General features: G+C 43.3%; 1 protein-coding gene across 6 annotated transcripts; it reads right to left on the reverse strand.

The window, feature by feature from the left end:
• Nucleotides 1–4774: 4774 nt before the first annotated feature.
• LOC113448190 (uncharacterized) lies at nucleotides 4775–16577 on the reverse strand. Of its 6 annotated transcripts, none has more exons than XM_087940006.1 (7): nucleotides 16381–16574; nucleotides 14926–14961; nucleotides 12162–12270; nucleotides 11937–12119; nucleotides 8107–9188; nucleotides 5852–5891; nucleotides 4775–5029 (listed from the first exon to the last, which is right to left on the reverse strand). In XM_087940006.1, exons 2-5 carry the CDS (start codon nucleotides 14958–14960, stop codon nucleotides 8436–8438), a joined length of 1080 nt encoding a protein of 359 aa, XP_087796132.1. In that variant the 5' UTR covers nucleotide 14961; nucleotides 16381–16574; the 3' UTR covers nucleotides 4775–5029; nucleotides 5852–5891; nucleotides 8107–8435. The 6 variants fall into 6 exon arrangements, with proteins under 6 accessions (XP_087796132.1, XP_087796133.1, XP_087796130.1 ...); XM_087940007.1 differs by having other exon boundaries at nucleotides 11937–12050; nucleotides 12120–12270; XM_087940004.1 differs by having other exon boundaries at nucleotides 11872–12119; nucleotides 16381–16572.
• Between the last annotated feature and the right edge of the window lie 1553 nt (nucleotides 16578–18130).

Raw genomic sequence — 18130 nt, forward strand, 5'->3', positions numbered from 1 at the left:
GCCATATAGATAGAGTTTCTCCCGGACAATTGTCCCTAACTTGATTGTTGAGATCTTACAATGTGGTACTCATTGCTGAAATCAACTACACTCCCTTTGCTGCTGGTCTTCTCTTTCCTTTCACAATTCCTAGCATTTGAGAAAGGTTTTAACATGGGTCCCAGTAGAAGAATTTAAGCCTAGTCATTTGTGTCTCAAGTGAGAACTCTGCTTTGATTTTTTTTTTTTTTTTGGATAATCTGTTCATTTTTGTTGATTTTTCTGGGCTGCCCATAGTCCTCTCAGGCAGTTTTTCCAACATCAAGCTCAAAAAGTGTCAAAACTCCTTTTATTCTGCTTTTCCAAAGTACATTTTCTTTTCCTTCCTTCTAGAGCGTGTCACAGGAAATACAATTTCTTGCACTAATCTGACCTTTGTTGGAATAGACGCATTCCAGGATCCAAATACCTATTCAGTGGCCTTTGTTGCTTCCATACTGTGTGCTGGGCCATGTTAGATCTCTTGAATGCTTGTTCATCATATACTATTGATTGACGTTATAAGGCACAGAGACAGTGGCGGGCTTCAAAAAAATGTATTACGGATTCTCTGGGCATGGCTTGGTAGGCGTGGCATGGCGTGGCGTGGCATGGCTTTGTGGGGGTGGCAGGGGAAGGATACTGTAACATCTCCATTCCAACCCCACTCCAGGGGGAAGGTTACTGAAAAATCCCATTCCTTCCCCACCCCACTAACCTGCTTTACAGCTCCGTTCTCCTATGCAGGGCAACAAAAGAAGACCTAGCCAATCAGTTGGGACTTGGGAGGCAGGGAATAGATGGTGGCAAGGCCAGTCAGAGGCGGTATTTGCCGGTTCTCCAAACTCAAAATTTCCACTACCAGTTCTCCAGAACTGGTCAGAACCACCCCTGTACAGAGACTATCCACCATTTCACTATGTTCTCGGTCAGTAGTAAGCCTGGCTTTTATACCTAGTTTCTTCTTTTTTTTTTTTTTTGAAAATTTTATTTGGGATTTCACAAAAACAAAATACAAATAAAACATCTTTTTTTGAAATAGCATGGTCCCAGGTTCTTCATACAGACACAAACTCAATTTCATGTTCATTTTTATGTTCTATTCCATATCTTATTACTGTTTCGTATTTTCTACATAGTTTTTCCCCTCTTTAATTTTCTCAACTTTATTTTGTCCTGTTTCAATTTCATATTATCTTTTCTCATTAAACAAATTTTCCCCTGTAGTTACTAACTGGAGTATGACATCTTTATATCTTTTAATTTTATCCATTCAAATTCTTATACCTTTAAGATTATAACATTCAATGTAATACATCACTTCCAATTGAATTCTGCTTGGTACATTCTTAAAATAGACACTATATTCTTAAAAGGAAAATATTATATATATATATAGTGTATGTGTATGTATGTATGTAAATAAAACACACATTCCATTCCAATTCAATTCTATCATTAATATTCACTAAAATCTTAATATCTTTAACATTTCTTTTCAATTAAATATCATACTTCCTTGGGAACACTTATAAACTGCCAGAGCTGAGCTGAGAAGGGGCATCAAACATGCCAAGGAGATGTATAGGAGGAAGGTTGAGGGCCACTTTACTGACAGTGACCCACAGCAGATGTGGATGGGGATATAGGCCCTGACCAACTATAAAGGCCAGGGCCTAACAAATAGCGAGAGCATTAGCACTCTAGCAGAAGAGCTAAACAGCTTTTTCACACATTTTGAGACCACCAAGAACCTAGACATACTGCCTCATGAGGACCACGACGCTGCACTTCTTTCTCTTCAGGTGCATGAGGTGAGAAAAACACTGAGAGCAGTAAATCCCAGGAAAGCTGCAGGGCCTGATGGCATTCCTGGTGCAGTAGTTAAAGCATGTGCTGACCAGTTGGCAGAAATATTACAGAGCTGTTCAATCTATCTTTAACACATGCCCTCATCACACAATGCCTGAAGGCCGCAACCATCATCCCCGTTCCCCCCCAAAAACAAATATAAACACTCTCAATGACTATATATAAACTATATTAAACAAATATAAACACTCTCAATGACTATATAACGCCTATAGTGTTAACAAGCTCCATTACGAAGGTTTTTGAGCGACTAGTTTCACAGCACATCAGAGACTGCCTTCCGCCCTCCTTTGATCAACTTCAGTTTGCTTATAGAGCAAACCGATCTACGGAGGATGCTGTGGCCATCACGCTTCATAGAGCGCTGAGTCATCTGGAGAACAAACAGAGCTAGGTGAGGATGCTGTTTGTGGACTACAGCTCTGCACTATCATCCCAGATATACTAGTAACCAAACTGTATAATCTGCAGGTCCCTACCCACATGTGTTCCTGGATTAAGAAATTTCTGACAAACAGACCACAGTCTGTTAGACTTGGCCCCCATCTTTCTTCCACTGTTACACTCAGTACTGGTTCCCCCCAGGGTTGTGTCTTGTGCTCCCTGCTATATGCCTTGTACACCTTTGACTGCTCACCAAGCCATGCAACAAACACCATCATAAAGTTTGCAGACAACACGACCGTGATTTGTCTAATCTCCGAAGAGGATGAGATGGCATATAGGGCAGAAGTAGAGAACCTGTCTGTCTGGTGTTCACAGAACAATCTGTCACTGAATGTCCATAAAACCAAAGGACTGATTATGGACTTCAGGAAACATGAACAGGACCACGCCCCACTCGTCATCAATGGAGAATGAATGGAAAGTGTCCCTATGATCAGATTCCTTGGCACCCATATCTCAGCTGATATCTCCTGGTCCCCTAACATCAAGGCCATAGTGAAGAAGGCTCAGCAGCGGCTGCACTTCCTGTGGGTTCTCAGGAAGAACAATCTGGATAAGAAGCTGTTGCTGGCTTTCTATAAAGCCTCTGTGGAGAGCACTCTGACATATTGTCTGCGTGTGTGGTATGCAGGCTCCACAGTTGAGGATAGGAAAACTGTAGACAGGGTGATAAACATAGCTCAAAATATCATTGGTTGCCCTCTGCCCTCCCTGGAAGACTAAGCCAGGTCCCACTGCCAGAGCAGAATCAAGGCCATCATAGAAGACCCCCCACACCCTGGCAATTATCTTTTTGACCTGCTGCTGTCTGGATGGCGCTTTAGATCAATAAAATCTCACACCACTAGACTAACAAATAGCTTCTTTCTCTGGGCCATCCGAACCACAAATAAACACAAAGTCACTACCTTACTAAGATGTGAAAAGATGTGAAATCTCAATATCTCATTCAGATGTATAATAACATATTACAGTACAATCCATCTCTTGTGTATTATACTTGGCAAAGCATCACAGTCAGTGTTGGATGTATATTTTGTGTATATTCGTAGATATTGTACTCTCTAATTGCAAATGGAGATGTGGGTAATCTATTTTTCGTATCTTCATGTTTAAGTGCTCTGGTTTTATTGTATTGCGAACAGTTGCTGAGGTGCATCCACAGTTCATTGTACTTGTACAATGACAATAAAGTTCTTCTTATTCTTATTCTTCTTATTCTTATTCTATGCAGAATACAAATCAGGCTTATTGCCGTGAGAAGGATGTATTGCAGGCAAACTTTGCCCAAAGCCTAGAGTTCGATCCTGACGTAATTCAAGGCTGACTCAGCCTTCCATCCTTCCATCCTTCCATCCTTCCAAGGTTGGTAAAATGAGGACCCAGATTGTTGGGGGCAATAGGCTGACATTGTAAACCACCCTGAGAATGCTTTGAAGCACTATGAGCCATGGTGGTGCAGTGGTTAGAGTGCAGTACTGCAGGCTACTTCTGCTGACTGCTGGATGCCTGCAATTTGGCAGTTCGAATCTCACGAGGCTCAAGGTTGACTCAGCTTTCCTTCCATTCTTCTGAGATGGGTAAAAGGAGGACCCATATTGTTGGGGCAATATGCTGACTCTGTAAATGATTTAGAGAGGGCTGTAAAGCACTGTGAAGTGGTATATAAGTCTAAGTGCTATTGCTATGGGAAAGCATATATACATCTAAGTGCTATTGCTATTGCTTTTGTTATTGTACCCATCAATGATTCAAACTCACACATGAAGTGTGTGGATTGACTGCATTTTGGGGCAATGGGATGGGCACCAAATGAACCAACCATTTTAACCTTCCAAGATTAAAGATCTTATTTCTAAGTCCCATGCAGACTCACCAATATCCCAGGTGTTTGGGATCATGGATGGATGGAAAGAAGACTTTTTGAAATATCTGAAAGTGTCACAAATATCTACAAAGGTGAGGTTACATTTTCATGAAAACTGGAGTTAGACCATGAAACACTGAATTATTGTTATTCAATAAAAGGAGAAACTGTTAAACTCAAGCCATATCTTCTTCTCCTACACCTGATAGGGTACATAGATTTTTCTTGACCTATGAATCAAGAATGAACAACTGGACATCAAATAAGAATGTAATTATTCACTTCTGAAATCAAAGGAAACAGAACTTTATAATCTGAAACTTATTAAGTAGTTCAAGGTAGAGTTGAGAATATCCCTAGACCACTCTTAAGCCTATAAGAGCCTATAAGCCTATGATTTGCAGAAAAATAACCAAACCATGGTATAATATGCTTGTGACATTAAGCTCAAACTATGCTTAGATAATGGCTTTTGACCACATTTTTGTTTACTAGAATCAACTAAACATTGATGTGGCCTAAACTTCATTAGAATATTGGGAAAAAATGATAATTTCCAGAGCACAATGATAAAGTCAACATTCCGTTTTAATGCTGAACATATTTATTTGCAAAAGTATTTTTTTTAGAGAAAACCAGCGTTAACCAGTATTCCCAATTAAGAAGAAAGTGTCCTCAAATCAACAAAAAGAAACATTCCTGGAACCCTTCTCAGAAGAAAGTAGCGTTTTCCCTTTGGTGTAACGTTAGGAAGAAATTATGGAAGCCAGAAAGAGAAAGTGTTGGGTCTGTGGATTTTATTCTGGACAAATGCAGTTGGTGAATCTATTAAAAAAAAAAAGGGGGGGGGAGAAGTGAAAGTGAAATATTGGCATTAAAAGGCATATTTAGGCAACTAATTTTTCAGACTTTTGCCTTCAACCTCCTCTTATCCTCAGTGACATTGATTCCAATAATCTACATCAGTGATGGCTAACCTTTTTGACACCAAGTGCCCAAAGCGCATGCACACATACACACCCAAAATGCAACCTATGCACCCCGTGCATGTGCCCCACCCCTGTGCATGCAATACATGACCCCCCATGACCCCCACATGTGCACCCCACCCCCCATGAATATGTGTACGATGCCTGCATCTGCACCCCATCACCCACGCATGCATGCACAACTCCCCGCACATACCTCACCCCCCCGCATGCGTGGCAGAGACTTGAAGAACAGGTGGCCAGTGGGAAGTGCGCACTGGGATAACGGCTTGTGCGCCCAGAGATGGCTCTGCGTGCCATCTCTGGCACATGTGCCAGAGGTTCACCATCACGGATTTACAACAAGGGCCCCCAAATGTTTTGAATCGGTTCTATGGAGGGGAGTTTTTCCATGGACTGGAGGGTTCCTGGAGAGCTATGGTCTATTGCTGGCCTACAGCCCAGGTGTTGGACCTCCAAACATTTTGGAGTGGTTCTATGGAGGGTAGTTTTTCCATAGACTGGAGGGTTCCTGGAGGGCTGTGGACTATTGCTGGTCCACAGCCCAGGTGTTGGGGACCCCTGATCTATGTATTTGAGAACATGTTGGTGTAAAGTCCCAGGAGAAATCTGCATACTATGCATCTGTGTTAAAACAAAGCGTATCTGTCATACTCACTGGGGTACATCTTCCTACTGAGATGCTTTGATTATATTACCTGTAAAAATAAAAACAGAAATGTAATTAAGTAATTCAGTGCTAAATGATTGGAGTGTTCATTCTATGGTGGATGTTACTAGGAATTAGTATTGTTTAAATGCTTAAAAAACACAATGATGGTAAATAATTGTAATTGTATTCCAATACTTGCTGAATTGATTCATTCCTAAAATATTCTGCAGAGCAGCCTTTGGATGATTCCAAAAGGGGCAAGAGATATAAATGAGGCAATACATAATTTTATATGACTCTTCCATCCTCTGCAATTGCAGCCATATCAATCCTACATATATGCACTTATTGGCATTTTACTTGCTAAAAAATAAAACATCCTTGTGTTGTTTGGAAGAACTAGACTGGCAAAGACATTCTAAGTAATAATTCCTAAGGAAAACTGAGTGAAACTTTCAGAGTTTGGGAATCAAATCAGCAATATAGATTATCCTCACTTACCAATGGTAATTGGGATCAAATATTCTGTTGCTAAGTTACACGGTCATAACACACAATGTCATGTCTTCATGCCAACTTATAACTGCAGTTGCAACAGTTCAAGTTGCCATCATTAGGCGAACGCCACTCTGTGTCCCAACATCACAGGATTGCCTTTGGTGACTTCCTGCCGGCTTCCCCACTGACTTCACTTGTCAGAAGGTAACAGCAAAGGTCCCAGATGGGGTTCACATGATTGAGGGAGGGTGGAACAACTGCAATGATGTGGACCCATGATAGTCCTCATTCAGCCCAAACCTCAAACATGCGCAACAGTGTTGACATTAAATGAGAACTACCATTTTTTAAACTACCCACTGAAACAGACTGTCAGTTTTGAAATGTGCCTGTTTTGACCTAGGCTTCCCCAACAGCACGTAGTCGACTCCTCGTCCCGATAAACCCCTTTTATTTAGTTTACAGTGAATTCCTCTCCAGCAAAGTCCCAGCTAATAGTCTTTCAAGATATTTCACATTTACAGACCTTTATCAGGCTTGGAGAGTTGCCAGGCCAATATCTTTCAGATGCCACACTGTAGCAAGAATTGGCAAGAATGCAGGAACAGATGTTCACCCAAATGAACTAATTATCTCCTGCAAAACCCCACTCCCCTTTCACACCTCTTTTATTCCCTATGTGAGGAGACAGTCAACCGTCCACCTCTGGCTTTACTCCCAAGTCACCCCTTGTTCCTTAGCTGCTCCCTTCTCCTGGCAGCTCCGTGCATGCACACATTGGGAACAGGATCCAGCTGTTCTTCTGCCTCACTGATGTCTGACTCCAAAGGTAGCTGATAACTGGCAGGTGGCCCTGGCCCCATCTCTGCCTCTAATGCAGAGCACTTATCAGAGCCTTCCCCAGACTCAAGGAATGGCCCAGGTTCCTCCCCAACCTCCTCACTGTCCAAATCTGCTGCCAGCTTCACTGGCTGCTGGCAGGCCACAACAATGCCCTGTTGTTGCAGCCATCTTTTCATTTCTCAGCTTGCCACAGACTATGGGGGGGAAAGGGGGAAGAGGTTTGGAATACTGCCCCAGATAACAAGAAGAAATCGTCCTGTGGGAACCAAGGTCACCCCAACAGATATTTGGCAAAGGCTGGAAGGAGTTGCCATAGAGACATCAGAACACCTAATTGGACAATGTGACCTGGTTGAAGGAGGGGAGGGAAGAGTTCATTCTTTAATTAGACGAAACCATGGGAACTAGCTAGAGTTGGTTTTGCTTCATGCATGCCAAAATGATGTACTCAATAAAGTTATGCTTAAAAGAGATGTGATCATTTCATCTCGCTGACTTGGTTGGGTTCATCGTTTGGAACCTTGACACAAACAGCTTATAAGTAGTGATGTTCTCTGAAGGACTTCCTCCAAAACTTGTTATTTTTCTGCATGGAGTCATGGATAGGTTAAAGTAGTCCTGCATTGCTCTCCTCTCTGCACTTCTCTGCGATACATACATCTAGGACAGGGCCCAGTTGTTCCTCCCCCTCACTCAGCTCAGCCCCCCGCAAACAGCTGTCTTTCCGCCTGAGCATGAGTAGATGAGCCCTGCTCAGCATCTGGCTCTGAGGCCTGCTGCTTCTCAGGGAGCCTTCTGCCATCTCCAATGGTAACCCAGGCAACCCACCCACTCCCGTCTCATCTGACTCGACTGCCATCTTCTCTGGCAGTTGACGAACTACAACAAAACCTTCATAAACAGTACACTTCCATACTTACCAGACTTTTGGAGCCTGAGGTTTTTGGCTATTGTGGTCAGATGTTCCAGATGCAGCTGTACCAGAGGGCTGAGCATTGGGTGAAAGTGAGGGAGCAAGGCTGGGTTGTGAAGGGTTACCAGGTGGTCCAGATGCAGACAAAAACAATCTAGGTCTACCACAGGGTTTAGCATTGGGTGAAAGTGAGGGAGTAAGACTCGGTTGTGAAGGGTTACCAGTTGGTGCAGATGCAGACAAAGACAATCCAGGTGTACCAGAGGGCTGAGGATTGGGTGAAAGTGAGAGAGAAAGGCTGGGTTGTGAAGGGTTACCAGGTGGTCCAGATGCAGACTAAGACAATCCAAGTATACCAGTGGGCTGACCATTGGATGAAAGTAAGGAAGTAAGGCTGGTTTGTGAAGGGCTACCAGATGGTGCAGATGCAGACAAAGACATTCCAGGTGTACCAGAGGGCTGATCATAGGGTGAAAGTGAGGAAGCAAGGCTGGTTTGTGAAGGGCTACCAGATGGTGCAGTTGCAGACAAAGACATTCCAGGTGTACCTGAGGGCTGATCATAGGGTGAAAGTGGGGAAGCAAGGCTGGGTTGTGAAGGGCTACCAGATGGTGCAGATGCAGACAAAGACATTCCAGGTGTACCAGAGGGCTGATCATAGGGTGAAAGTGAGGAAGCAAGGCTGGTTTGTGAAGGGCTACCAGATGGTGCAGATGCAGACAAAGACATTCCAGGTGTACCAGAGGGCTGATCACTGGGTAAAAGTGAGGAAGCAAGGCTGGTTTGTGAAGGGCTACCAAATGGTCCAGTTGCAGACAAAGGCATTCCAGATGTACCAGAGGGCTGAGCACTGGGTGAAAGTAGGGTAGCAGGGCCAGGGTTTGAAAAGGAATTAGAGGGAGGTTGTGAAAGGGCACCAGAGGCAACTTGTGTCATGGGAGCATAGGAAGGTTGTCCAACAAAATATTGAGGATCATAAGCAGTAGTTTGGGCAGCAGGCAAAGATTGTGCAGGGAAAGCCGCTTGGGAAACTGAACTAGGCAAGCTGTAGGGGGCAGAATTAGGTAGGTTCCCATTGTTAGGCACTGGCTGCAGAACAGAAAAGAAAATGAAAGAAAAAATTAAAATATGGAATTATAGTCACCGGTCTGGTTCGTTTCCTACAATCCTTATTTTTTAAAAAAAAACAAACAAAAACCCACCAACTGTATTTGAAGCCCATGGATGCATCTCTTTCCAGTGGCTGTCCAGCAGAGATGGGTTACATGAATTTTCCTCTGTCCCAGGGATTGGCTCATTCTGCCCTCCTACTGTGGTGGGTTACAGTTCCCACCAGCTTTATTTCCTGGAGCTGCCTGGAACTTGCATTCCAAACATTTGACTAGTACGAGTAACTTCCACAGCATATTTTAAGAATTGGGACTATCCCCAAAGGATTCCATCTGGGCTCCCGTAAACCAAAAAAGCTCTAAGTGTAACCTTAAAGAAGGACAGGCTTATTGCAACACTAACTCAGAAGGACTTCAATGCACTTCATTGCATAGAAAACATTTGTCTTTTGCAAGAATTTGGATCTGTCCAGCAAACTGATGCTTCCAACCTCCCTGCTCTTGCAGGAAAAGTTCTTACAAGTGATTAGCTATGCTTGACTAAATAAGATTCAGGATCTAGTACGACTGTGGTTCTAGATCCTATGTGTCATGCCCTTGGTAGAGTCGGACTCTGAGGGAGAGGAGGAACAGCTGACAGGGAGTGGAGGTTGTGGAGGAGGCTGGGGAAGGGCAGAGGCCAGCTAGGCAGCTAGAGGAAGAACCAGGCCCATCCCCTCTCCATCCTAAGACATGCAGGGAGGAATGGAGAAGGAAACAACTTGGCTTACGAGACAGGAAGTGGCCATGATCCCCCTCATTGGTGGCAGCTGGGGAGAATAGTATATAAGAGGGACTGTTAAAACACAGTGTTGCCAGAAGCAAAGTGTGTTTTATTTTCGGCTGAAGTTATCTTGGTTTGTGACCTTCCAACAGACTGTGCCTTGTTATCTCCTGAAATTTGGTAATTACTTATCCCGGTCCATTGTGGAAATTTCTTCATTGTAGTTTGTTTGGGTTTGTATTTCATCTCTATCTGCTCATTAAGTTTGACTGTGTTGCTTTCTTTTGAAGACTATGTTTGAGTAAGTTTTATCTCCAACTGAGAATTATTGAACAGTGGAGCCAAGTTGGAGGCATTGAAGGACATTTATTTACGTTTTGGATTTTGTTACATTTGTGTTCGGGTCATCAGACTATGGAGAACCATAGCTGTGATCAGATGAAGAAGTAAAACAATGATTGAAATTACTAAATAAAAGGAGAGGAGAGATGGATAATCCAAATCACTGTTGCTCTCAAATCTAGGATTTCTAGTGCAGCAATACTCACTTTGGAAACTTTAAGTTATGTGGACCTCAACTCTCAGAATTCCCCAGCCAGACTGGGGAATTCTAGGAGAAGCTGGGAATTAAAATCCATACAACTTAAAGTTGCCAAGGTTGAAAATTACTGATTGAGAGCAACAACAATTGTACTCAGTTACCCGGCACATATCTGGTTCTACAAAACTCAGATAAAATATACTGGAGAGTTAAAGCCATGAAACAGGAGCATATTTTTTAAGAGAAGATGCCATCATGAATCCAGATCTACTATATTTCCCCCCAAATAAGACCACGTCTTATATTTTATTGCCACCAAAAGAGACACCAGGTCTTATTTTCAGGGGGAATGATGTCCACTGACTCACCTCACTTGTGTCGCCCTGGCCTCCTTTTTGCTGTCAGAGGCCTTCAGGAACTTCTTTGGCTGGCAAGGCTTTCCTGAAGGCCTCTCTAGCTGATAACACAGCTCTGGATCAATCCAGAGCTCTGATATCAGCTGCAGAGGTCTTTAGGAAAGCCATGCTGGCTGCAGAAGAAATGGGCCAAGGTGCGCAAGACCTGGCTGCAACTGTCCGAAGGTAAGTAGTAGGATAGCTCCACCACCACCCCATTCCCACCCTAGCTTATTTTTTACCTGTGCACCCTGGAGTGGCCAGGGTTTTAATTATGGCTTATTTTGGGGTAGGGCTTATATAGGGCACACATGTAAAAATCAAGCTAGGACTTATTTTTGGGAAAATATTTTTGGGGAAAGACGGTATGTGGAGCTGTAGCAAGACGTAGACTGACAAACAAATCTTTCTCTGCAGACAGTCCTCAATTTGTGACCAAAAGCAACAGCAAACATCCAGAAAGATACTTAGGACCTGGATTCAAAGTTCCAATGGCCACCGCCTCCCCTGCCCAACAGTCACATCCTTGCTCAGCAACAGTTTTATCCAAAACTGATGTCTATTTCAAGTTTCTGGCAAAAAAAGAGGTCCATTGCGAACAACGAGTTCTCTTAACGACCACAGTGTTTGCAAAACAAACATGGCCTTTGCTTTATGACCATTGCATTTGCTTAACAATTGCTGCAAAAAAGGTCATAAAATCAGGCACAGTCACATGATGAAGGACTGGCATGAATGACAACTTGAATTGCAGACTCAATTATGGCCGTACGTCAAGGACGACCTGTGTAGGCAGGATGTATCTATAACAATTGGCGGAGTGGGGGGACAACAATTCCCGTTTTTGCCTTTGGTCTCTATGAATGTAAGGAAAGAATATTTTTGATATTTGGGGCCAGCAGAAGCTTCTCCCATCTCCAAATGGATAGGCCCGCAAGGGAACCTGTTGCACTTCCATACTCACTGTGCCAGAAGCGGTTGAGACAGCAGATGGCTGAGCAGGGAAAGGTGGAGGTTGTTGAGCTGTACCTGCAACAGTGTTGCTTTGTGGAGGAGGAACATAGGCTTGTGCAGGAGGAGGGTAGCCTTGTGGAGCAGGACCATAGGGCTGTGGAGGTGGAGCAGGACCATAGGGTTGTGGAGGTGGAGCAGGACCATAGGGTTGTTGAGGTGGAGCATAGCCTGGTGGAGCAGGAGGATAGGGTTGTGGAGGTGGAACGTAGCCTGGTGGAGCAGGAGGATAGGGTTGTCGAGGTGGAGCGTAGCCTTGTGGAGGAGAACCATAGTAGTATTGTGGAGGAGGATCATAGTAGTATTGTAGAGGAGGATCATAGTAGTATTGTGGAGGAGGACGATAGGGGACCTGCGAATGATAATGCTGGAGAATTAAACAGTCAGAAGAGGAAACAACCAGAACAAAATCGCTAATCTCAGTTGTTTTCCAACCATTGTCATTAAAGAATGCCCATCAACCATCATTGAAGCCTGTGGATGTATCTCCTCCCAATAACTGTCCTGCAGAGACAGGGGAAATGAGTTTTCCTCTGTCCTAGGACATCGTCTCTTTCTGCCCTCCTGCTGCGGTGGATTACAGTGATTACACCACTGTTACATCCTGGACCTGCCTGGAACTTGCATCCCAAACATTTACTGACTTCCACAGAATATTCTAAGAGTAGGGATGGTTCCCAGTTCCCATCTAGGTTCCTGTCAACCGTAAACCACTAAAGGTAACCTTAAAGAGTGACAGATTTACTATAGTGCCAACCCAGATGGACGAATTAATTTCAGTGCAGGAGGCCTAGTATGTAGACAATGTTGGAAAATTAAATCCACTGCAAGGGTTTGGATTTGGGGGCTATTGAGAGAAACAGATATGAACGTCCAACTTCCCCCAACTAACTTCCAGCAAACAGATACCTCCGCTTTCCCTGCACTGAAAGAAAATTCCGCTGCATTATTATAAGTGATCAGCTATATTTGGCTAAACAGGCTGACTGTGATTCTAGATCCTACAGAACACTATAGGATCTGGTACGATGAAGAAGGCAGTCAAATTGGTGGAAATTACTAGATAAGAGAAATAGGGAGCTGGATAATCCAAATAAATACAACTTTCATATCTAGGATCCGTATATGGAAATAAAAACTTTGTGCGGTTATCCCATAACCCACCTGGGCTCCTAGTGTAGTAGTTAAGGTATTGGAGGAGGACCAAAGAGAAACCGTGGACCAAGTCTACTTTAAGCAATGGGAACTCATATGGTAATTCACTCCCTACACAGCCCTCTAATATTCCCTGCAATTTACTCCTCCTACCAGTCCCACCTCACAATCCAGATACACGACAATGGCAGTGGTGGTATGCTACCAGTTCGGCCCAGTTCTACCAAGCTGGTAGTGGTGATGAGCAGCAGAGTCCAAACCAGTTCTCTCCGCCACTCTGTTATTGGGCCCACCCACCCACCCAGGTTCCCATACTCACTTATTTCTTCTACTTTTGAAGCGCAACTGCTTTGCGCGACACAGAAGAGTGCCGCACGACAGCTGCTGAAGCAACCAGGAGAGTGCAGGGTTGCAGGAGGTGAGTTGGAACGCCTCTGTGCCTGCGCAAAGTGCATGTTTGCCCTGTGCGTGCATGCAAAATATGCAAGTATGCAAAGGGCTCCCACAAAGCCACGCTCACCGAACCAGTGGTAAAAGTTTGTGAATCCCACCACTGGACAATGGCAATTCCTATCTGCAAACAATCTACCAGATAATATGATATTGTTGTCTACATTGGTGAAGTCAGTGGGATTTCAGATATTGGTGAAGGAAAGACAATGTGGCCCCTTATTGCAATGGAGGTTCAGCATGCTTCGTGCCCGTCATTTCTTGCAGATGGTTTACTGTTCTTGTTTTAGTTTTCCAATCCTTTTCTTCTTGTGTTTATAATACAGTGCCCTGTGCGGTACATGCAATGGTGAATGTCTATGGAGATTCTCGTCATGCATGCTGTTTCTTGATCAGGCCACTTCTATTCAGGGATGGGCTGCTACCGGTTCTCACCAGTTTGGGTGAATAGTAAGAATGATGATCGGATGGCCCTGCCTACCCGCCCCTGCCCTAGTCTGTCCTATATTTTGGTGTTTTGCAGCTCAGCCGAGGTGCGGCACAGCAGATTGCCACGCTTCAGCTGTTTTACTCACCGGTGCTGCAGTAGAAGGTAAGTTTTAGACCTGCAAATTGGCAGTTTTCAAATGCTGCATGCGCACATGAAGCACGCGCTCACTGAACTGGTTGTTAAACCGGTAGAATCCCACCACTACTTCTATTTGGATATGTCACCCAGGAGGTCAAGCTTGGAGAACTTTCTCCATTGGTCTAGAGCAGGGGTGTCAAATTGGATTTCTTCGAAGGCCAGATCAGCATTGTAGTTCTCCACAGGCCGGACAGGGGGTGGGGAGACAGGATGGAAACTTTCTGCAGCACTCTGCTAGCCAAAATGAGGCACAGGGGGCCTCACGCGGCCCTTTGCTCCCTGTTTTGGCCAGCAAAATGCTGCAGGAGGCTGTTCAGGCTGAAAACGGGGCACGAAGGGGCCGCACGTGCTGCCCTGTGCCCCCTTTTGGCTGCCAGATGAACTGCAAGCCAATCATTTGCTATTTCCAGGCTGGCCCCGCAGGTCAGATTTAAGCACCTCATGAGCCGGGTCTGCCCTGGGGGCCTTGAGTTCGACACTCCTGATGTAGAGGAACCAACCTCAAGTCTCTCTTTTTTTTTAATCTACTGTTTGTCATGTTGTAATGTGCCCATCATCATTTGGAAAATGGTTATATAATAATAAAGGAGAAAAGGGCAGCTGCAATAGCATCATACATGGATGTAAGAACAGTCCAAGAAAGTGTGCGGGTTTAGCTTCTTCTACTCCTTTAAACTTTTTTTTTTTCATAATGGGGTACATTTGAGATTCCAGAACAATTGGAAGCAGAGGGGAAAACACCTGAAGGTGGTAAAGGAAAGGTATCCTACTCACTCTGTTTCGACATCTAGGTGGATGAGCATGCCCATGCTACAGCAATGAAGAGGGAAAGAAAAAGAGAGAGAGGAAAGATCAATATACATTCCCGATACATAAAATAAATAAATTAACCTGCAAGCTGAAGCTTCCAATCAAGGCAAAATGAGGTAATCCCTGGTGCCACTACACTGGCACCAGGGAAATTCATCATATTAATCTGTTTGTGGTGCTATATTGGGTTTAGGAGTCTGACAGACCCTGGGTAGAAGCTGTTTTTAAACCTGTTTGCCTGGCTGGCTATACTTCGGTGTCTTCTGCCCAATGGTAAAAGTGAAAAGAGACACTGGCCAGGGTGTGAATCATCCCTAAGTATCTTCTCTACTCTGCTGAAAGAGTGAGACCTGGTGATGCCATCCAGTGGTCTTAGGGAGAAACCAATGGTTTCTTATGCTGAATTAATTTCTTTCTGCAGTGCCTTCCTGTCCGCGGCTGTTAAACCTGCGTACTATACTGTTATACAGTATGTGAAGACACTTTCTATCATGGACCCAATAAGCGGAGGCTTGGACTAGGAGGTCTGTTCCAACTCTTATTTTGTGAGTTATTCTGAAAGCTTCTCTGAGAGCTGGACATATTTTGGTGCCTTGGCATGGTCCTCCCATATCTACACCACCTTCTCTGTCCCAATGAAGCTCTGTGTCCTTTCTTTGTCCCCATGGATTCTCTCTCTCTTTCCTCTCTCTCTCTCTCTCTTCTCTCTTTCCTTCTCTTTCTCCTTCTCTCTCTCCTTCTCTCTCCTCTCTCTCTTTCTCTCCTCTCTCTCTCTCTCCCTTCTCTCTTTCCTTCTCTCCCTCTCTCCTTCTCTCTCTCTTCTCTCTCTCTCTCTCCCTCTCTCTGATGTACTACTCCCCAATATACAATAAACCATGGGTGGAAGTAAATCTATCGAGGGTGGGAAACCAAGGGATACAATAATAATCCAAGTCATTAAAGCCCATTGCTGGAAATCAAGGCCTAGCTTTCCAATCGATACAAAGCCTAAACCAAATAAGGTGCAATTTAAGACAATGTGTAACCCCACCCCCCATGTCTTATTCTTACACACTAAAATAAACTCAAGGTTGTTGTTATTAAAGGATGTGCAAAAAATCCTTCTGATCGGAACAAATCCTTGATTTGATGAACCTTTGTCCAAATGAATATTTGAAACTGCTTTGAAAAATTGCAGCATCCAATCAGATTGGCAAATTTGATTCAGAAAGATGGTTCCAGTTAGAGATACACTTGAATAGCATTCAGATGTAATCTTGGTGAAATTTTACACAACTGGATTGGTTGTATCTAAGATTTCTCAAGAACCTGAGAGGGACTAATTTGTTCTGGGTTTAACCCACAGTACTTTGATACACAGAGGTTTCTCCTTCCCCCATCCCCTAACCTGCTTTTCTTAAAATTCAGGTTTCCCCTCACCTGAGCAAGAGTGCAGAGCACAGATATCAACAAAGCAGCACCCATGAAGGACAGCTTCATTTCTCTCAGCTCGAGGTTTCCTTCCCAAGACGCGAAAGTAAGTATGAACGGGTGGGTTGAGGATGGATCTTTATGGAAGTATCTGCACAAGCCTGACTGCCCAAACTGAAAGGAGCCATTGATGCTGCCTTCAAATTAACTTATCAATTGAGAAAGGTCAGAAGGATTAATTCATCCTAAGAAAGGATTTGGTGCCAAGTTAAACATGGATGTTTTTCTTATTCCGAGAATACATTTTCTGCGCATAAACTCAAAGTTTTTCCTCTTCCGCCTACTGTATCATTCTTCTGAGAGTGAACCTGACCATCAATAGAGGCAGAGGGATACGATATCATCTATCTCCAGTCTACAACACAGTCCCTTCAACAGTTCCAAGAAGGCTCCACACCCATTTGCACCACTCAACGACCCGCTAAAAGGATGCAAATGACCAGCTGTCTGCCAGGAGTACAAAGCCTTCCATTCCCCACCATCCAGTCAGAGCTGAAGAAGCTTCTTGGATGAGAAGCGAAATGTCTTCAAATAAAAACCAGAAAGTCCTGTTGTCTTTTGAAAAAAGCACTTTTGGGACAACCATGAACTGGATGACTAAGAATCTCCATAGATATCTGACCATCAAAAAGCATGATAAAATGTCATGGTCTAATTTATCCAATGAGAAGCCAAGTGGAGAATTTTGAGAGCTTGTTTGTGTTTAAATCCGCACCCAGCTTTTGTCAAATTAAAATAAATTATTTAGGACAGCCATATTGCCAGAATCAATAAAATGTACAATAGGACCATTGCATACATCTTTCTAACAGAAAAACAACCGAGAATAACAGTTCCAAAGACAAATAAAAATATGTGCAATATATGTTAAGATAGAGATGTAAACATATGATGATTATTATATATGATTGTTAAGATTACCATACCCAATATATTATATTTTCATTAGAAGATATGTTAAGAGGGAAAAATGAATAGAGTTATAGTGCTGATTATTAAGATTGTAAGATTAGAGAATTATTATCAATGAATTGAATATTGTAAATAGCATAGAGATAGTTGTACCTAGATGACACATTGCTTAATGGAAGATGATATGTTCAAGATAAAATAAAAACTTATAAAAAAAGAATATGTATAATATAATAAAGTAGTGTTATAATGACTAATGCATAGTGTGGGAAGCCACTTTGGTTCTCTTAGAAGAATGAAATATTTTGAGGAATATTAAACAAAGGCAGAATATTATATTTACCTAAATGAGAAATGGAAAAACATGGAATATTTTTTCAGAGGCAGGAAGCAGACTGAGTCTTTCTTAATAGCCTCCAGCAGATATTTTGTGTCCATTAAGGAAGATTGGGCCAGCCTATTCAGAAACCACCCCAGTCTCCTTGCCCCTAAGCAGAAACTGAGGAGGATACCTTTTAGAAATGCAGATTTAGTAATCCATTCAAGACTGGAAATTTGGAAACAAAGGCAGAATAGTAGGATTAGAAGCAGCCCATACCAGTCCAAAGCCCCTTCAATGGACCAGTCCCAGAACAATATAAAATTCACCCAGGAGCTTAGATAAACAAGAAGCCAGAGGCTGACCAGATTAACTCAGACAAGCACCTAGGATTCCTGTTTCCTCTTTTTGCCAGTAGAGCCATCTATGACCCCTACATGACCCCACGGCCAATAGAATATTAAAGGA

This window comes from Pseudonaja textilis, chromosome 10 (genome assembly GCF_049901715.1).
Source record: "Pseudonaja textilis isolate UNSWEBS1 chromosome 10, rPseTex1.2, whole genome shotgun sequence".
In the NCBI taxonomy this organism is placed as follows: domain Eukaryota; kingdom Metazoa; phylum Chordata; class Lepidosauria; order Squamata; family Elapidae; genus Pseudonaja; species Pseudonaja textilis.